Here is a 22353-nt window from a genome sequence, read left to right as displayed (position 1 = left end):
AGTTGATTTGTGTAAATTCCACTGCTTTTATTCTTTTGCCAAATGTATGTTTTCTTGTTACTTTGCTTTTTAACATTTGATTATGATTTTAAACAATGCCATTTCCTTTATGTAACTCTGTATTTTTGTTTTCAGCGAGAACCATGGCGCTTACACAAGCACGACTCAATCGGGCAGGTAAACTAACAGCAGCGCTAGGAGATGAACAGGTCCGATGGAAAGAAAGCATTGAAAGTTTTGAGGAAGAGATCTCAAATGTTATAGGAAATGTTTTTATTGCTGCTGCCTGTGTCGCCTATTTTGGTGCTTTTACAGCAGTTTATAGACAGTTAGTAAGTATTATATATTTATTATTATTATTATTATTATTATTATTATCATCATCATCTATTTGTATAGTGGTACCATTTATGCAGTACTGTAGAGTATATTTGTAAATATTCACGTCACTCTGTTCCCCATTGGAGCTTGCAGTACTGCACAAGTAAACAAAGGACTAAGGGGGTCAATCAGACCCAATCGCTGCTATGCGTTTTCACACAACAGCGATCAGGTCTGAACTGCGTATGCGCCGGCAGTATTAGGCTAGCGATCGCCTCTGCCTGATTGACAGGCAGAGGCGGTTGCTGGACGGGAGGGGTCGGGCCAGCGGCTTTTAGCCGCCGTTAATTGTGCCCGGACTGTTGGGGGGGGGGGGGGACTGGCCGTGGCGGCTGCATGACATCACACGCAGCCGCTGCGACCCGAGCAACGATGAGTAACTCTCTACCTGCATGCAGTAGCTGCGCTGGATAGGAGTTACTCCTACAGTAAAAAAGCATCGCCACTGTGCGATGCTTTTGTACTTCTGCGACGGGGTAGGGCCTGACATGCTGGGCGGACTAGCCCTGTGCTGGGCGTCCCTTCACATGTCAGTGTGCCTGATTGTAGATGAATCACCCCCAAAGGACCTTGGGCATAATTCAGGTTGGATCGCAGAACGCGATCCAACTGCAAAAATTACAAAAAAGTTGCGTGAACATGTGCAGAGCCCATCCTACATATATGCCCATCCTGCACATGCGCCCGCATCTATTTGCGATTGCCTCTGCCTGTCTATCAGTCAGAGGCGTTCGCGGGGGGGGGGGGGGGGGGGCAATGCTCCGTTGCCTAGTTAGGAAACGGAGTGTTGCAGGGGCAGAGGCCGGCAAACGAGGGCGGTGTTTAGGAAACGGGGGCATTCCATGGGCGTGATCGCAGTGTCTACATGATGCCACATGCGCTGGCAAGAGACCACAAGTTCTATGATGAAGCAGAAATTGCGATGCGATCACAACATCAATGGGGGAGGCAGTGGTCAGCATGCTGGGCAGCCTTGCCCTGCGATCAAAAGGATTGCAAAATCTGCTAATTAGCAGAATTTGCAATCCTTACTGAATCAGCCCCCTGATTTCTGCTAAAAAGCATTTGCTGCTATCAAATACAGTAGTTGCCACCCAGAAATACAGAAAAAAAACGCCCATCGCAATATGTGGGCTGATCGCAAACCCATACGCAATTCCTGGAACATCAAAGATTTTTCCTATCTGCGTCAGGCAAGGTCATCCACAATTCTTGCGACTGAAGAGGCTGGAAGTGGTCATCGCTGACATCAGAGACCCTCCTTAAAAATGCCTGGGCACGCCTGCGTTTTTTCAGACACACCCAGAAAATGGCAGGTTTCCGCCCAGGAACACCTGCCTTCTGTCAGTCAAACAGCGGCTGCATTGCGATCACGATGTGTATGCAATTTCTGTTGCTATTTTTAGTCACGTGTGCGCAATGCGAACGCTGCACATGCGCAGTTGATAATCGGGCAAATTGCGAATCGCAAATTTTGCAATCCTTACTGAATGATGTCCTAAATGTAAAAGCCTGCGAGTTGCCGGAGGTGCGGCGCTTTGTGCGAGTCTGCACATATTTTTAAAGCGGCAATCATTTGCAAGCCATAACCAACCTTGTTTTGCCTTTTTAAAAATACGTGCCGACTACCACAAAGTCCCGCACCTCCGACAGCTCGCAAGCTATTACTTTTAGCCCAAAGTATGTTTTGACATTTTTTGCTGCACTTTAAAATAAAACAATGCTTGTCCCAAAAACCCTCTTTCTATTTGCTTTTTCCTGTACATATGATATAATTATTTCCTTTATATGTTGAATTTGTTGTAGTTTTCAAGTAATGTGTACAAGTAAAAAATTAATTAATACATGCTACTTTTTATAGACGTGCACATAAATTAGCATTGTAACTTATTTATATTCTGGACCAATGCAGTATTATTATTCAGGCTTTGTGCAGTATATACTATAATCAATGTGCTGTAGATTACATTTCCATGTGCTCGTTATTTGAGAGGTATTGATGTTGAAAATGCTAATGGGAAAGTATACATGTTCTGCTGCAGGTGCAATTTCGAAGTACTGGGTTGCATCAATAAACGATTGGTAATATGCTGATCTGCCTCATTTTAAAACTCAGATTTACCCAAAGAATAAATGACTTCAAACTTTATTGTGGCTGTAAACAGCATAAGTACATCATCTGCAGTGCCGCTCAGTGGGGAAACCAGCGCATGCTTAATGCCTGATCCGGTCGCAGGGCCGTCAGTAACCATGTCAACGTTTATAATGTTCGACATCAGAATGCTGACATGGTTTACACTGTTGACAGGCACCATGTCAACATCCTCCATCTATTGACAGGTTCACAATGTTGCCATGTGAGAGGTCAACATTCTGAGGATGCTGATGGGTAGGTGTAGGGTTAGGCTACGCTGGGTGGGTAGGGATAGGTTGCGGGGGAGGATAGGATTAGGCTGGTGAGGGGGTAGGAGGAGAGTTAGGGTTAGGCACCAGAGGGAAAGGTAGGGCCAGGGTAAATGATTTGGGTGAGGTATAGGGGGAGAAATACTCACTGGAACGCTGCAGCATTACAGATCCGGAAGGAACTGCCACAGCACTGCTGGGACCCAGAAAAAGATGCTGGAGCCATCGCTGCCGCCGGGTAAGAGACCACTAGACCAGGGGGCGTGGATTGACTGGAAATGGAGTAGGACGTGTTCTCCTAGCTCCCCAGCCGACAAATCCTGACTATATCCTGACACCCCCCTGAGTGACTGCCTAAGTGGCCCTGTACGGCTATCTAACTGCCTGCTGTCCGCTCTGGGCCTTGTTTTACGGAGATCCAGTGTCCGGTGTCCCTGCTGGGAACATAAAAGGAGTGAGCTGATCCTGACCTGCATGAGGCCGGCGCCATCTTGGATTGTGCTGCCCGGGAGCTGTGCCATCCGTCCCCCACCCGGCTTACCTGACATACCCCGCGGCCGGCGAGTAGATAGCACGGGGGCCCCGCTGCTTGAGCAGCCTGTCACTCCAGTCCATTTCCCCGCCGGACGGCCAGGGCGCTTGTCGCGGCTGTGCTGGCTGCGGGAAGCCGCCGGGCGCCATCTTGCGGTTGGCGGGCCGCGTGTACGGAGCTCCGCCATCCGCCCCTGTCAGTCCAGCTAAATGTGAAACGGCCTGTGTGCCGGCCGGAGAGCACCCCCGCTATATACCACATGAGCCCTTGCCCCCCTGAGGGCTATATCACCGGCTGGGCAGATTGTGGGTTTTCCGGGCGCCATCTTGTAGTTGGCAGAGGGCTCAACTCTGCTCCTGTCCACACCTCTCCTGCTGGAAGTGTCTTTTTCAAATAGATTGGGCAGCTGGACCTGACTGAAGGCTGGAGACTGATACTGGGAGATCTGCATTGCTCTGCCTCAGGTGGGTGCTGTCTGTGCGGGTGGGAAGTTGCCTGACTCCCTGATTCTGACCACAGCTCCCAAACTTACTGTGTCGACACCCAGCAACATTATTAAGAACACTGGTCCTTCTATATATATATATTTGTCCCGCGCCTATTGGCCCTCACACAGCGTGCTAGTGCCTGCGCCACCTCTCTCTGCCTGCATTGCTTTGATATATAACTGGTTGAACACGGCGGCATTGTGTTATCCAAAATGGTGAAAGGCCGCCAACAAAACGCGGCGGCGGGCGCAATGGAGAAGTTTGTCCGCAATCCCGGTCCCCAACAACAGAGGAGGGAAACTATACAAGCTGAGTCTTCGCCCCCCTCTCCTGCATACAGCTCTGCCTCATCAGAACCGCCCGATGCTGCATTACAAAGAGTGTTGGATGCCGTGACTGCTAGTGAGGCCCGCTTGGCTGATAAAATTGGGCAGGTGCAGTCTGATCTCTCCATTATCCATCAGGACCTACAACGGGTGAGAGAGAGGGTGGGTGAGGCCGAAACCCGTATCTCCAATGTCGAAGATACTGTCAACCCGCTGGGACGGCGTACTGATACTTTGGAGTCTCAGATGACTGATGTGCGCAAAAAACTAACGGATATGGAGGGACGCTTACGTCGTAACAATGTCCGTTTCATCGGTTTGCCCGAGAAGGAGGAAGGCTCATCTCCTGAGGAATTTCTAGAAACATGGCTTCGGAAGGAATTTGGGTCCGATGAATTCTCGCCTCATTTCACCATAGAGCGAGCTCATAGAGTTCCGATGCGCCCACTGCCTCCGGGGGCTCCGCCTCGTACCTTCATCGCCAAGTTCCTTCACTTCCGCGACCGGGACACTGTTTTGAAACTTGCTCGCACGAAAGGCCCCCTAAAATGGAACGGGTCGCCAATATCGGTCTTCCCGGACTTCGCGGTAGAGGTGCAGAAAGATAGAGCTCAATTTCTGTCTGTTAAGAGGAGACTCCGGGAACTTGATTTGCCATACGCCATGCTCTTTCCATCACGACTGCGGGTGGTGGCTGATGGTGAAACCAGGTTTTTTGCGGCTCCTCGAGAGGCGATGACGTGGCTGGATAGACGCTTCCCAGCGAGACGGGCTCTAGCTGATCCGTGATTAATTCCTGTGACTATGGTGGCATGAGACTTTATGTACAGGATAAGATTATCTGCATATCTACTGGGGGGATGCAGGATGTGGAAAATGTTTAAATATCTCAGTGCTGCTTCCTGAGGATGTGAGGGTGGAGGGGGGGATAACTACTTGCCTGATTTTCGGTCTTGTTATTTGTCTCATACAGGCCAATTATTATATCCATATTGCTGGGATGCGGGGGTTGGGGGGGCTGGGGGAGAGGAGGGATATGTCTGTGGTCCGAATATACCCGATTGTATTTTGTTCTTAAGTCCCGGGGGGGTGACTTTGCATGTTTCGCCCCTTTTTCTATTTTATGGGGGCGATTCAGTCTAATGGCTGGGGATGTTTTGTTTGTGTTTTGATTTCTCTTTTTTTTAGGGCCATTATATTCTTGGCTCCACCCAGGGTATAACTAGTTGTGTGCTCTGGGCTTGAGCCGGTGTTAGGTTAGGGGATCCAAGTATGCTGCAGGTTGGGAGTAGTGTACAGGGTGGGGGAAGGGGGGAAGTTAAAGGTTACAGTTGTTTCAGGTATGGATATTTGGAATTTGAGTGTGTGTGGCTTACGAATCTATTCATTGAGCGGTGGTGCCTTGTACTTGTATGTAGAGAGGATGGATCTGGCTGGCTGCGGGCTGTAGCCTCTATTATTATCAAAACGACCCCTCATGGTTGGATTTAGGATGTTGTCATGGAATGTGCGGGGACTTAATGATAAGATTAAGCGATCTCTGGTGCTTAGACAAATTAAGCAGTATGCCGCTGATGTGATATGTCTTATGGAGACCCACCTGGTGGGCAGCAAGACCCTAGCCATTAAGAGACCTTGGGTAGGGTGGGCATACCATTCTACACACACTTCTGCCTCTCGAGGGGTCTCTATCCTTGTAAAAAAGACTGTTCCCTTTGTGATGGAGTCAGTACAAACGGACCCATGGGGAAGATATGTGTTTTTAAAGTGTAAGATCCACTGTACCCCTCTGCTTTTACTGTCCGTGTATGTGCCTCCCCCATATACCTCCGATGTCCTGAAAAAAGTTGCAGGGTTTATGGCCTTGTCACCGGGAATACCCGTAGTTTGTGTGGGGGATTTCAACAATGTATTAGATAAAGCGATGGATAGATTCTCTACCAATCCTTCTGGCCCACATTCTGGTAGAAATGATTTTGCTGATGTTGTGTCGGGGCTGGGCCTGGTTGATCCCTGGAGACTGAGACATCCATCTGTTAAACAATATTCATGTTTCTCACACTCCCACTCCTCGTTCTCTAGGATTGACCTGGCTCTTCTCTCGAGTGATCTGATTCCTAGGGTCCGGGATAGCAAATATGAGACTAGGGGTATATCGGATCACTCCCCTTTCACACTGATCCTGGATTTTAATTGCTCTAGAGGCCAGGCAGTGTGGAAGTTTAATCCGTTCTGGCTAGTACAAATGGGAGATGGCTCCGAGTTGGTGGCTGCGTGGCGGGAATTTTTCGAGATAAACAAGGCTGGGCAGCCTATCTCTAATTTATGGGATGCGTTCAAGGCCTTTTTACGGGGAACCCTAATTAAACGAGTGGCTAATTTAAAAACCTTTTTCCGGCACCGGGAATCCGAACTAGAGACCCTAAGTGTTGCTGCAGAGGCACAATATTTACAGGATTGCTTGGATAGTTCCAAATCTGCATGGTTGTCAGCTCAGGGGGAATGGAGGGAATATCTAATGGAAAAGACTCAGCATAGACTCCTCTTCTCCTCTCACGCCTTTTACGCCTCCGGGGACAGGCCGGGATCATATTTAGCCTCCCTGGCACGGGGAGAGAGATCCGCTAATACAGTGGTTGAAATAGAGGCCTCAGACGGTACCATCTTATTGCAGACCCCACAGATTGCGTCGGAATTCGTGTTGTATTATAGGCGATTATACAGCTCTAAACTAGACTGTACCCCGATGCAATTAGACGAATATTTACAGACTATACAGCTCCCCTTGCTGACTTGTGAGGCACATGACTTCCTCGAGGCACCTATCTCGCCAGAGGAGATTGTGGCTGCGATCAATGCTGCTCCCAATGGGAAGGCTTCGGGGCTTGATGGCATACCGTCTGAACTATACAAACATCATTTAGATTTTTTTGTCCCCCAATTACTTGAGTTATATAATCAGATATTCACACAGGAATCCCTCCCATCATCTATGGCAGAGGCATTGATTATTGTCCTTCCGAAGCCCGATAAGGACCATAGGAAGGTTGATTCTTATAGACCTATCTCCCTTCTACCGACCGACATTAAAATTCTGGCCAAAATCCTGGCATGTAGATTAAATCAGGTCATTACGCAGCTCATACATCCAGATCAGACGGGATTTATGCCCAATAAATCAACATCCATTAATCTGAGACGATTATTTATCCATCTCCAGGTCTCCCGTGAGGCACCCTCATCCATAGTAGTATCATTGGACGCCGCTAAGGCCTTTGACTCAGTGGAGTGGGAATATTTGTGGAGTATCATGCGCAAGTTTGGTATAGGCCCCAGCTTTATCAAATTCGTTCGATTACTGTATTCCTCTCCCCTGGCTAGAGTGGCGGTGAATGGCTTTGTATCACAGTCCTTTCCATTGTCTAGAGGTACTCGTCAGGGATGCCCATTGTCCCCTACCCTGTTTGCTATGGCCATTGAACCCCTTGCATGTCTTCTGCGAGCGAACCCTGAGATTGTTGGATATACAGTGGGCACCAGGGAGGAGAAGATAGCTCTATATGCTGATGACATCCTGCTATTTGTGGACCGTTATGCTGAGTCTATGCCTAAGATCTTAGATATTATTAATAAGTTCGGCTGTTATTCCGGGCTTCTGATCAATTGGGAGAAATCCTCCATTATCCCCCTTCAGGGCGAGGTCCCTGACCCCCCATTGGTTGTTCTCCCACTAAAATGGGTGGACTCCTTCAAATATCTGGGCATCTGGGTATCCAACGACCCTCATAAATTTACTTCCCTTAATATTACACCGCAAATATCTTATCTTCGCAATAAAGTGAAGGTCTGGGGGAAACTGCCCCTGACAGTTACAGGGAGGGTTAACTTGGTAAAAATGGTTTTTCAGCCCAAACTCCTGTACATACTACAACAATCCCCAATATACATCCCCCAGAAAACTTTCAAACAGATAGATGGTTTGATGTCCTCTTTGGTCTGGGCTAGTAAACGGGCACGGTTAAAACTTAATACTTTGACCAGGCCCAAAAATTCAGGGGGGCTGGCTCTTCCCAACTTCCGTTTTTATTACCTGGCAGCACAATTAGCACATCTATGGGAATGGGTTAATGAGTCTGACACTTCGAGTCTGCACTCACAGTTGGTGTTGCAGGAGTACTCGGGTGGTTCCCCACTGAGACTGCTTCTCTGTGGAAGCGTCAAAATGTCGGCACTACCAATCATTAAACAATATATTACTGTTTGGAGGCTGGCGCACCAGATATTGCAGGGACAGGGCATAGACCCTGACACTCCGCTGGACAATAAATATGGATTGCCGGAGGTGTGTCAGCTTCAAGTCAGGGAGGTATGGGAACCATGGGGAGTAACTTCACTGGGACACTTATACACTGACGGGTTTTTTAGATCCTTCCAGCAGATTCAACAGGAATTTAACGTCCCCTCTGCGTATTTTTTTCGCTTCCTTCAATTACGGCATGCTATGTCTGCCCAATTCCCCGATGGCCCGCCAGCGCTTACTGATTCCCCGGTCAAATTGCTATTGCAGACGGTGGGATCCGGTCATTTAGTCTCCAAAATATATGGCCGTTTACTTCAAATGCATCATATAGACCCCCTTAGCTCCCTCAAGACCAAGTGGGAATCTGATGTAGGTCCAGTGTCGGACGATATATGGGAGGGTGCTCTGGGATCGTGCAGGCTTTCAACATCATCTGTCCGATATCAACAAATTCAGTTGTTCGTGCTACATAGGGTATATATGTCCCCTCTGAGACTGTCGCATATAGGGGGATCCCACAGTTCAAAATGCCCCAAATGTGGCAGTCTGGGAGCAGACTTTTGGCATATGATATGGCTATGTCCCTTGGTGTTGATCTTTTGGGAGGAGGTTATACGTGCCATAGTTGTTACGGGTATCCCCTCTACCGTACTTACACCTATCTCTTGTATATTAGCAACTATAGATGAGGAAGCTCTAGATCCGCCCAGTCGACGCTATGTTGCAAACCTCTGTGCTTTAGCCAAGGTTTGCATAGCCAGACTGTGGATGGCTAATGAAGCCCCAGCCCCGCAATCCTGGATTGCTCTGGTTAATACCTCTGTCGCACATGAAAAATTTGTATATCTGGCCAGGAATGCGGAAAAAAAGTTTATTGCTATATGGGGAAAGTGGATGAGCTCTCGCTATTTCGCTTCAAGGTTGAATACTGCTGAACCCTAGATTTAGTTAACTAACCAATATGAGTGTTTTCTGTGGGAGATCCCTGGGGTGAGTGGACCGTGGCCAGCCGGGTTCAAAGGCATGATACTGCCGTGACAAAGTATAATACGATGTATGTACAATATATAGTAAATCTGGGTCATCACTGCTCTGTTGCTATATAGGACTTTGAATGAGATATATAACACCACGTCACACTATGCTCTTTTTGTAATACCGTAAGCATGTTGTTGATTTTATTACCCTTTTTTTTTTTTTTTATCTGTTTAAGTGTTTTAGTTTGGTTGATTTATGTTTGTTATGTTTGCCACAGGCAATGTTTAAATGTTAAAGCATTGTAAAAACCAATAAAAACTTATTGAATTTAAAAAAAGAGACCACTAGACCACCTGAGACAATTTGTTGACAGTAAATCTTGTAAACTTATTATCTGGGTTAAGACATGTTGCGTGTAGCCATTTCGACCCAGTCAACATTCTCATGTTGATCTGATGACTATCAACACAGTGACTGTCGACACATTATACCACACCTCTTAATACAGAGACAAAATACAGATGTGAAAACTAAGAGAATGCCTGTGTCTTATCTGCATTGTCCGACTATACTGAAGCTCGGAGCAATTGAGTTGATATAAGTGAGAAGTAAAAATAGTTTCAGAGAACATGAGTAAATATGGGTATGGTTTTAGGGTACAGTAATACATTTTTTTCCCTCTGTAATTAATATGTGTAAAAATAATAGTAAGTCAAATAGGCACCACCTCTAATTCTCAGTATGCTTTTTTTTTTGGAAAGGGGTGGGTGCAATGGTGGAATTTCCAGAGGCAATAGAGATATTTGCCTACAGACGCCAACTGTCAGGGCACAAGGGGCACATAGTTGCTGGGGGCTCCACAAACAGAGAGCTTTGCTCGTCAGAGCTCTCTGTTCTAAAATGCATAGCACAGGACCAAAGACGCTGAAAGGGCGCTACTCCTCCTTCCCCAGAGTGGCAGCAGCTGCTGCGATGTGTACCATGGCAGTCCAGCCCACCATGTAGCAGGAGCAGGTCAGTGGATTCCTCTAGTACGTGTCCGGTACAGGAGACAGCGGAAAGGGAACGGCTCTTCCTCCTCTGGAGCCACGTGCAGTAGGCTGCACAATTGCAGAGCACTATTTATGCGGGAGGAGTATGTCAGTGGAGTGGACATGGAGGCATCCAGTTCCATACGCATCTCCTGAAGTGTGTGTATCTTATAGATAGATAGATAGATAGATAGATAGATAGATAGATAGATAGATAGATAGATAGACATGGTCTCTTAGGGTGGGATTCAGTTCTTTTCACCCCTTTCCACACTCGTTCTGTTTCTGCCCTCAGGGATGTTGTATCATTACTTCAGCTCGCTACCCCCGGAGTAGCGAGGCACCCAACCCTTTACACAGTAAACCTGATTACTATGGGCGCAATATGCGCGATAACAGAGATCATTTTAGAAAGGAAATTGGGCGTGATATATCATTTGAATCTCACCCTTAAAGTCTACTAGAAAAGGCACGCCGATAGCCACACAAACTTTACATGCCACAATCAAGCTAAAAACATGGCACAAATCACATGTTCTCACACCTCCCAACTTTTGAGAAAGATAAAGAGGGACACGCCCAAATTTGGGGAGCGTGGCCTTGCTGAAAGGGGGTGTGGTTTTGCTGAAAGCGGGCGTGGCTTCTCACCAAACATCTGTCTATTTGGCCTCTGGACACCTGGTATGAACTTACACCCCAGGGTGTGGGTGACATGTATTTGGGTTATTTTGGTCAATTACTGTATATTTGTTGCAGAGCAGTGTCTACCCAAACACATCTTCTAATTACTTACTAGCCTAGTGCAAACAGCACAAGATGCAAATAATACTGTGTTTTGTGAGTAGCATTCCAACTCCAGCATATCTAACTGTTCTAAGTATCTTTTCCATTTAATTACATTACATTTTCACTTAATTGATATTAGAATAACCTATACCCATTCTAAATCAGTAACCATACAATGTGATTGATTTGCAGTGTTGTTATCGTGCACAATGTGTTCCCTAACTTAATTTCTCACTGCAGCCAATGTGATATATTGGCTAATTTTGCATAATTTCTTTAAACTAAATATGCTAAATTGTCCCAATATAATTTCAATATATTTAATATAATGTAATCTTCCAATTAATTGCATGATCTTTCCTATTTTTTCAACCAGAGTTGGAATTAAAAGTTACAAAGTTGTATTTGTGCTGTGTTCAGCTAGTGAGGCATGTAGTGAGACAAATACTGTAGATCAGTCTTAGTCATATCACTATGTCCCTAGGCTACTTCTATTGTTCTGCATTGTGTCTGCAACTCTTGGGGCGCAGTCCACGAAGCATTAAGCATCACCACAGGATGCTAGAACAAATATGCTCAAAGTGGCAAAACTGTAACTTATTACATTGCAGAAATGTTAGAGATTAATATTCAAAATCTGCCAAGTCTGTTTTTTTGAGATGATCATGACTTAGTGTGTAGATGATCATCTTAACAATATATTATGAGTTATTACAGGTTGAGTATCCCATATCCAAATATTCCGAAATACGTAATTTTTTTTGAGTGAGAGTGAGATAGTGAAACCTTTGTTTTTCTGATGGCTCAATGTACACAAATTTTGTTTAATACACAAAATTTTAAAAAAAATATTGTATTAAATGACCTTCATGCTGTATGTATAAGGTATATATGGAACATAAATGAATTGTGTGTGTGTGTGTGTGTACTTTGTTTAATGCACAAAGTTATTAAAAATATTGTATTAAATGACCTTCAGGCTGTGTGTGTATAAGGTGTATATGAAACATAAATGCATTCTGTGCTTAGACTTAGGTCCCATCACCATGATATCTCATTATGGTATGCAGTTATTCCAAAATACGGAAATATCCGATATCCAAAATACTTCTGGTCCCAAGCATTTTGGATATGGGATACTCAACCTGTATACTTTATAATGAAATCAATACACACTAGGATAAACACTACAAGGGACAGCCAGTGGCGCCGTGAGAGGGGGGGAGGGTACAAATTACCTGGGCCCAGGTCTGATGGAGGGGCCCAGGGGGGACCCAGGTCCATGCCTCCTGTGATTAGGCCATGCCCCCTGAAAAGTACCTGGGCTCAGCCAGGCTCTCTACTGCCCTGGCTGGGAGGCATGCCATGCTCCTGTAAGTGGGTGATTCCAATGTGCTAGACACGCCCCAAAGAGGTGTAGCTATGTCCCCAGCATGCTGTGGTCACACCCCCTCCAGGGGGAATGGGGTTGGGGCAGGAATTTGTTGTACCGGGGCCCAGGATTTCTCTTGGCAGCCCTGGGGACAGCAACCATGTTTGTGAAAGATTTATTTATATAAAAGCTTTACAAACCATGATAAGTGGTATTAGGAAGCAGAAAGCATCAGAACATACATTTAAGGTCATGTTTTAAGAATACACTTAATTATTAATACAGTATGTGAATTCATATACTTGAATAGATCAATGGTTTTCCTATCTGCTGAATCAAGAAATCCAGCCTGCAGAAATAAACTACAGTATTATACAGTATTCCACAAGCAAGAAATAGCACTTCCTTTCAAGCTGTATTATTATCTTTTATTATTTGGCACCTCAAGGATGCCGTAAGGCGGCTAAGGCCAGAGCCAGATTAACAATAGTGCGGATGGAGCTACAGGTCCAGGCCTCCACAAAAACATCATCATGACAGTATGATGAAAACAAGCCACCTTGCTGGCCACACATTCGGCCATAAATCATAAATATTAAAGCTTTATTTCTAGTTTTCTCACACAAATTTTCTCTGATTGTGTATTTTGTGAGACAGTGATTCTGATAGTGTAGGGGCGTACACAGAAACATGGCACTGACCACAACCACACAGCACTGACCACACCCACACAGCACTGACCACACCCACACAGCACTGACCACACCTACACAGCACTGGTCACAGCTTCTCCTCTCCTCTGCATAGGCCTATATAACATTTTCAGCCCCAGGCCCATGTTCCCCTTCATCCTAGCCCTGTGTACAGCCGTACAAAGGGAAAAGGTGAAATTAAGAAATGTTAATTTTCTCTATATATTCACTTGCTCATGGAATATTTTAATACAGTATCAAGGTTCCTACAGTATGTGATGTCTCTGCACAGTTACATCCCAGACTCAAAAAAAGAACATATGTTATATGACCCAAAGATGGCGCTGCAAAATTAGTTGAGAGCAGCTGTAAAGGGAGGGTGTCAACTCCAAGCCTGTGCTTACACTAAATGGAAAATACAAAAATAACTCAGTTCTCAAGGTACTATTAAATTGGAAATTGTGCAGCCTGATAAAAATAACACAGACATTTAATTAGTATTTAAAACTTCAACACACAATATATGTAGCAGCATAAAAATATGCATCAATTCATATCAAGGAAGGTGATATCAGCAAGTGGACATATTCATTTTCAGAAAGAAGCCTCCATTAAACATATTGTCAGTGTCTCTATTGCTGGAAGAACCAGTCATGAGTGGCATATGAGGGTTAAATATATTGCTTTTAACTCCACCTGGATAATCTGGCTTTTATAGATAATGGTATATTACCAGTTTGCAGGAGAAAAATGTCCAAACAGTCCATTTAGCCACAGGTGTCACAAGGGGGATGCGGGGAATGCCACCACTGCATTTAGCAAAATGTTCTCACCATGCAAATGTCTGTTGGAATCCTTTAAAATTACATGTAAACATTAACTCCTGCACTTGTCCGGATGAAATGATAATGGTTTGAAATTAATAGTGTATGGTGTCCCTGATGTGCTGTAGCTTAAACGCGTTTCACTGAGATATAGTCCATGTAGTCCCTCAGCTTCCACAGAAACAAATCATCCCACTTAAGGTGCATACACAGTGGCGTTTTTGCCCAGCGTGTATGCACAGCGATGATCGCTGACATCGCTGGGCTGAAAAGCGCTCAGTGCATACACATTGAGCACTTTTCCCCCATGCCCAGCAATGTCAGCGAGGGTGAGCGGCTTTCCATAGCAGGACGCTATGGAAAGCCGCTCACCCCGCCATTCATCTACTGGTAATACCAGTAGATGAACGGCGGCCGCCAGCGATGAAGCGGGAACGCGCATCAGCGCTCACCGCTCATCGCTTGTGCATACACACTGGGCGGCTTCGAGCTGAAAGCAGCTCAACACACCAAAAGTGACCTGCTTTCAGCTCAAAATCGCCCAGTGTGTATGGGCCTTTACATTGGATTAGTATTTCACATTTTCGATAAACTTCTAAGAATCTAAGACACTGTGCATGCCATGATGTCAGTTACCGGAGCCAGGCGAAGACTTTGTGAGAGGGATAGTTCCTCTTCTGTGAGAATGCCTCCATAGGCATAAAGCGGTTTACACTTTTCTGTGGATGGCGTTAGCCAGCGGGGCCAAATTCTGAAAATCTACTCTTTTTAGAGTTTGGCACATAGAGGTCAGTCCATAGTCCCCATTGATAATAATCTGGACTGCAGCCTACAGCTCTAATTAGCCTTTTGCAGGAGATTCCTGAGAAATCTCCAGCATTAGGCAATTAGTACATAGCAACAATATATAAAATGATGCAGAAGTACAGTTTCTACTTAATTCTATGAAAAAAGGAGTAATAAAAAGTCTACAAAGTATTGTTATTTTTTTTTTAAAAAAATTTCAATTCAGCTATATTTTGCTTCTGGTCTCACATGAGAGAATCTTTAAAAAAGACAACCTGATAAGTTGATAAGTGGAATTTGACTGGTCTAGGTAGGGCCGTTTCTAGACAACATGGCTCCCAGTGCAAACAGTAAAAATAACCCCCCTGCCATTTAAAAATGGTGCCCATCCGGCCAATCAGATAGTGGCACTGGCAGACTGTCACACTCACTGCAAAGGCAGCACTGCAGCAGACTAGTGGCGGAGTAGCCTGTTACTGTACTTGGAGCCAGGAACAGTCTGTGACTGACCTGGAGACTGAGTCACTGAGGTGACTCTCACAGTGCTGCAGCCGCATGCCTTCTTGTCTCCCTAATTTCTGGTTCTCACTCCAGTCCTTGGGCCCTGTGCACCTCCTCACTGCTCTCTAAGATGGCGCCTGCACCTTCTTGGCTCCTGGCTGGCCATAATAACAGCGCAAGCTCCATGTCATGATGTCATCACAAAGCAGCTGAGCCATTCCGAGTAACTCCGCCCAGCGAGCGGATTACTGGGCAGTTGTGGGAGGGTGATACATATGCAGGCACAGTGTGTCACACACAGGCAGCAGCCAGCAGGGGTCGGGGGCGCCCCATGCGATTGCACGGCTTACCTGTCGGTAGAAACAGCCCTTAGTCTAGGTTATGTATTCTATTCCTGTATTGTACCAGCACTCATTTAGTTATTCTTTTTATAGAGGGTCTTATTGTTTATCCACTACACTTTATAAAGTACTGTATATTCTAAGTTTGTGTCTTACCACTTGCTCTTTAAATGTACTCTAAATTCTTTAAATGTGCTCTTATTTGAAATAATCCACTAGTAGTTTTCTCACAACCCATGTTTCAAACATCAGTTGCTTTCTATTCCATGCGTCACCTCTGCGGCATTAAACATAACTCCCTAAGGCTCCAGTTGACTTCACATCATTTATAACTGCTGATCTGGGTTTCCTTTTGCCATTATTTTTGTCTTTTAGTATCACATCTAAGACTGCCATCATTTTGCAGGTAGAACCCTAGGGCAGGATTCTATAAATGAAACAAAGATGTGTTTTGTGAAGCACACATGAGAAGATTTTGTGTGATGCTTGTGTGACGTATGTACTGTACTTTTTAATATTTATATATTAAAAAAAATACGTCTGAAATTTTAGGTAGCATTACATGATATTAGTATTTAGAGTGAATTTCTAACCTAGGGCAATCACACTGTTTAAATTGTGACTTTGAAATCCAATATGACTTACCTCACTAATAGAGGATCAACTGTTCTTCCAAATACATTAATATTAAAAGTAGATAAAAGATGACATTTCTTAATATTATCATTTACTTTTTCCCATACCATTACAAGTTATTTGTACTAAATTGCAAACCTACATCTGTCACTGCAGCACTGTAAAGCAAATCATATTGTATGTTTAAGCAAGACTTATGAGTGAAAACCTTTGCAGAATGTACAGTATATTAATACAAAATGGCAGCATACAATGCACATTTATCTTATACTGTGTATTTCTTTATCCAAGTTAATAGACCGTTGGATTAAAACATGTCAAAATCTTGAGATTCCTATAAGCCCAAATTTCAGCCTGATAAATATTTTGGGTGATGCCTATGAAATTCGCCAGTGGAATTCGGATGGTTTGCCAAGAGATCTTGTTTCCACTGAAAATGGCATTCTAGTCACACGTGGAAGACGCTGGCCACTGATGATTGACCCACAAGATCAGGTACTGTAATGCTAAATTCATATTTGAACTTATTGTATAAAATAATGCATGAATGGGAGTTGATATATAAAATTTAGGGGCCTATTCAAGTAGCCATGAGGTATTCAATTAAGTCTCACTACCCTGAGCATTAAGTACTTAATGTATATATATTTTTTTTGTGTAGCCTCAGGAGCTGCAACGAAAAATCTGCGTTAAATGTACCCTCTGGTGCATAAAATATGGGGTAACCTATAGATTCCAGCCACTTAACCCAGAATCTGTGGGCGTTAACCAAGGGTTTACTGCGCTGGGAAATGACCTAATAATGTAATAGTTCTGGGTGGTTTTTTAGCTGTACTATCCCTGAAATGTAAATCTCATACCGCTGTATTGGCGGCTTTGATTGTCCTTTTTCTACAGTATATCCTTCACAATCCTACTAAATGACCATTACCATTAGCATCCAATATTTAGCACTTGGTAGTTGCAACATTTAACCATTATCCTTATTATAATTTATTAACCAGTTACTGCTTTGGGTATTTTTCCGACCAGACGCCTTATAGCATTTTTTGTTATGTGCTGTTTCAATAAATGTTTTAACTGTCAGAGTGAATTTACAGTATTTTACTTTTTTTGTTGTGACTGGGTTACTTATAGTAATTCTTAAATAGTATTTTATTTTTTTTAAATCAAGAAAAGTTCCACTTTTCCATGATTATACGCATTGCTTCAAGTAGTAAGTGCACCCCTATCAATGTCTTTACGCTCCACTATTCCTCACATTTCTTTTGATGTCTGATTTGTAGCATTTTCTAAAGTTTATGAGAGTAAATGAGTGTGCTGGGCTATAGCTGTAATTATATTTAGTGTCTTTGTTTTGTATATGAATGTGTACGTGAAAGAACTGAGCTAATGCCATTTCCCAGAAGCTTAGAAGAACAGAATATATTTGAATTAAGGCTTTTAACATGGGTGAGGATTTAGTTTCCAATAAACTACTGAGTTTCTGTTAGTAAGCCACATGGGGATACTCTAATCATAAAGTGGGCAATAATATTCTTGTAATTGAGTAGGTGGCAAGATTACACACAAATATTATTAATGCTTTTTCATCTTGTAGGTTAATGTTAGTGACTTTGGGAAAGCTATATATCCAATCTTTAACGTCGATGTTGCTCCAAATATACAGCGGTATGTAATGGCGTGCAAGTTTGCTGAAGGTGTGGGATGCCAATACGTTTTTTTAAAGCAGCAGTCATTTATAAAGCATGGTTTTGCCTTGTAAATGATTGAGTTCGGCCGTCATCCCGCACCTCCGACAAACTCGGATGCCATTACATCCCTCTGATAATGCAATAATTATACAAAAATACAATTTTATATGATGATTCTAGACTATGCCCCTAATAACAGTGATGTTTATATGATAGGCCAACCGTTGGATCAGAAACAAAGAGACCAAGAATGGCTTAAAAGTCATCAAGCTGACAGACTCTGGCTTCCTCCGTACCCTGGAGAATGCTATAAGACTCGGCCTGCCTGTTTTGTTAGAAGAGGTAAGTACTATGATTAAAATAATGTATTTATTTATATAGTGACAATCACAAATTTTAGAAGAAGCCAGTTATACTGCAAATATGTTTTTGGACGGTTGGATCGGCATGGATCAGCACTGCAATTACTTAGCCAGCTTTTCTCATATAAAACAAATGCGGTATATATATATATATATATATATATATATACACAGTGTATCCGGAAAGTATTCACAGCGCTTCACTTTTTCCACATTTTGCTATGTTACAGCCTTATTCCAAAATGGAATAAATTAATTTTTTCCCTCAAAATTCTACACACGATACCCCATAATGACAACGTGAAAAAAGTTTTTTGAGATTTTTGCAAATGTATTAAAAATAAAAAACGAAGAAATTACATGTAAATAAGTATTCACAGCCTTTGCCATGAAGCTCAAAATTGAGCTCAAGTGTATCCTGTTTCCACTGTTCATCCTTGAGATGTTCTTACAGCTTAATTGGAGTCCACATGTGGTAAATTCAGTTGATTGGACATGATTTGGAAAGGCACACACCTGTCTGTATTAGTGATGTGCACCGGAAATTTTTCGGGTTTTGTGTTTTGGTTTTGGATTCGGTTCCGCCGCCATGTTTTGGATTCGGACGCGTTTTGGCAAAACCTCCCTGAATTTTTTTTGTCAGATTCGGGTGTGTTTTGGATTTTTTACAAAAAACCCTCAAAAACAGCTTAAATTATAGAATTTGGGGGTCATTTTGATCCCATAGTATTATTAACCTCAATAACCATAATTTCCACTCATTTCCAGTCTATTCTGAACACCTCACTCCTCACAATATTATTTTTAGTCCTAAAATTTGCACCGAGGTCGCTGGATGACTAAGCTAAGCGACCCAAGTGGCCGACACAAACACCTGGCCCATCTAGGAGTGGCACTGCAGTGTCAGACAGGATGGCACTTCAAAAAAATAGTCCCCAAACAGCACATGATGCAAAGAAAAAAAGAGGCGCAATGAGGTAGCTGTGTGACTAAGCTAAGCGACCCAAGTGGCCGACACAAAGACCCAATTGGCCGACATAAACACCTGGCCCATCTAGGAGTGACACTGCAGTGTCAGACAGGATGGCACTTCCAAAAAATAGTCCCCAAACAGCACATGATGCAAAGAAAAAAAGAGGTGCAATGAGGTAGCTGTGTGACTAAGCTAAGCGACCCAAGTGGCCGACACAAACACCTGGCCCATCTAGGAGTGGCACTGCAGTGTCAGACAGGATGGCACTTCCAAAAAATAGTCCCCAAACAGCACATGATGCAAAGAAAAAAGAGGCGCAATGAGGTAGCTGTGTGACTAAGCTAAGCGACCCAAGTGGCCGACACAAAGACCCAAGTGGCCGACACAAACACCTGGCCCATCTAGGAGTGGCACTGCAGTGTCAGACAGGATGGCACTTCAAAAAAATAGTCCCCAAACAGCACATGATGCAAAGAAAAAAAGAGGCGCAATGAGGTAGCTGTGTGACTAAGCTAAGCGACCCAAGTGGCCGACACAAACACCTGGCCCATCTAGGAGTGGCACTGCAGTGTCAGGCAGGATGGCACTTCAAAAAAATAGTCCCCAAACAGCACATGATGCAAAGAAAAAAAGAGGTGCACCAAGGTCGCTGTGTGACTAAGCTAAGCGACACAAGTGGCCGACACAAACACCGGGCCCATCTAGGAGTGGCACTGCAGTGTCAGACAGGATGGCACTTCAAAAAAATAGCCCCCAAACAGCACATGATGCAAAGAAAAAAAGAGGCGCACCAAGGTCGCTGTGTGACTAAGCTAAGCGACACAAGTGGCCGACACAAACACCTGGCCCATCTAGGAGTGGCACTGCAGTTTTCTAGCGAGAGGATGAGTGCTTCCATCCTCATGTGAAGCTGAACCACTAGCCATGAACATAGGCCAGGGCCTCAGCCGTTCCTTGCCACTCCGTGTCGTAAATGGCATATTGGCAAGTTTACGCTTCTCCTCAGACGCTTTTAATGTTGATTTTTGGGTCATTTTACTGAACTTTTGTTTTTTGGATTTTACATGCTCTCTACTATGACATTGGGCATCGGCCTTGGCAGACGACGTTGATGGCATTTCATCGTCTCGGCCATGACTAGTGGCAGCAGCTTCAGCACGAGGTGGAAGTGGATCTAGATCTTTCCCTATTTTACCCTCCACATTTTTGTTTTCCATTTTTTAATGTGTGGAATTATATGCCAGTATCAATAGCAATGGCCTACTACTATATATACTGCGCACAACTGAAATGCACCACAGGTATGTATGGATAGTATACTTGACGGCACAGAGGTAGGTAGAGCAGTGGCCTTCCGTACCGTACTGCTATATATACTGGTGGTCACTGTCAGCAAACTGCAAAACTAAAATGCACCACAGGTATAGAATCTAGATGGATAGTATACTTGACGACACAGAGGTAGGTAGAGCAGTGGCCTTCCGTACCGTACTGCTATATATACTGGTGGTCACTGTCAGCAAACTGCAAAACTAAAATGCACCACAGGTATAGAATCTAGATGGATAGTATACTTGACGACACAGCGGTAGGTAGAGCAGTGGCCTTCCGTACCGTACTGCTATATATACTGGTGGTCACTGGTCAGCAAAACTCTGCACTGTACTCCTCCTATATAATATACTGGTGGTCCCCAGTCCCCAGAATAAAGCAGTGTGAGCACAGATATATGCAGCACACTGAGCACAGATATGGAGTGTTTTTCAGGCAGACAACGTATACTGGTGGTCACTGGTCAGCAAAACTCTGCACTGTACTCCTCCTATATAATACTGCTGCTCCCCAGTCCCCACAATTAAGCAGTGTGAGCACAGATATATGCAGCACACTGAGCACAGATATGGAGTGTTTTTCAGGCAGACAACGTATACTGGTGGTCACTGGTCAGCAAAACTCTGCACTGTACTCCTCCTATAAAATTCAGCTGCTCCCCAGTCCCCACAATTAAGCAGTGTGATCACAAATATATGCAGCACACTGAGCACAGATATGGAGTGTTTTTCAGGCAGACAACGTATACTGGTGGTCACTGGTCAGCAAAACTCTGCACTGTACGCCTCCTATATAATACAGCTGCTCCCCAGTCCCCACAATTAAGCAGTGTGAGCACAGATATATGCAGCACACTGAGCACAGATATGGAGTGTTTTTCAGGCAGACAACGTATACTGGTGGTCACTGGTCAGCAAAACTCTGCACTGTACTCCTCCTATATAATACAGCTGCTCCCCAGTCCCCACAATTAAGCAGTGTGAGCACAGATATATGCAGCACACTGAGCACAGATATGGAGTGTTTTTCAGGCAGACAACGTATACTGGTGGTCACTGGTCAGCAAAACTCTGCACTGTACTCCTCCTATATAATACAGCTGCTCCCCAGTCCCCACAATTAAGCAGTGTGAGCACAGATATATGCAGCACACTGAGCACAGATATGGAGTGTTTTTCAGGCAGACAACGTATACTGGTGGTCACTGGTCAGCAAAACTCTGCACTGTACTCCTCCTATATAATACAACTGCTCCCCAGTCCCCACAATTAAGCAGTGTGAGCACAGATCTATGCAGGACACTGAGCACAGATATGGAGTGTTTTTCAGCCAGACAACGTATACTGGTGGTCACTGGTCAGCAAAACTCTGCACTGTACTCCTCCTATATAATACAGCTGCTCCCCAGTCCCCACAATTAAGCAGTGTGAGCACAGATATATGCAGCACACTGAGCACAGATATGGAGTGTTTTTCAGGCAGACAACGTATACTGGTGGTCACTGGTCAGCAAAACTCTGCACTGTACTCCTCCTATATAATACAGCTGCTCCCCAGTCCCCACAATTAAGCAGTGTGAGCACAGATCTATGCAGGACACTGAGCACAGATATGG

General features: G+C 44.3%; 1 protein-coding gene across 1 annotated transcript in view; it reads left to right on the top strand.

Annotated features, from left to right (window-relative positions):
• The window catches only part of DNAH6 (dynein axonemal heavy chain 6), a 679574-nt gene that overhangs the window by 460124 nt on the left and 197097 nt on the right, over window positions 1–22353 (top strand). Inside the window, exons 54-56 of the mRNA XM_063919567.1 lie at window positions 136–332; window positions 16669–16872; window positions 18288–18413. Coding sequence (XP_063775637.1) covers window positions 136–332; window positions 16669–16872; window positions 18288–18413 — 527 coding nt within the window. The remainder of the gene's footprint in view (window positions 1–135; window positions 333–16668; window positions 16873–18287; window positions 18414–22353) is intronic.

The sequence above is a fragment of the Pseudophryne corroboree genome, chromosome 1 (genome assembly GCF_028390025.1).
Source record: "Pseudophryne corroboree isolate aPseCor3 chromosome 1, aPseCor3.hap2, whole genome shotgun sequence".
Lineage (NCBI taxonomy): Eukaryota > Metazoa > Chordata > Amphibia > Anura > Myobatrachidae > Pseudophryne > Pseudophryne corroboree.
This window is presented reverse-complemented; position numbering and strand designations above follow the sequence as displayed.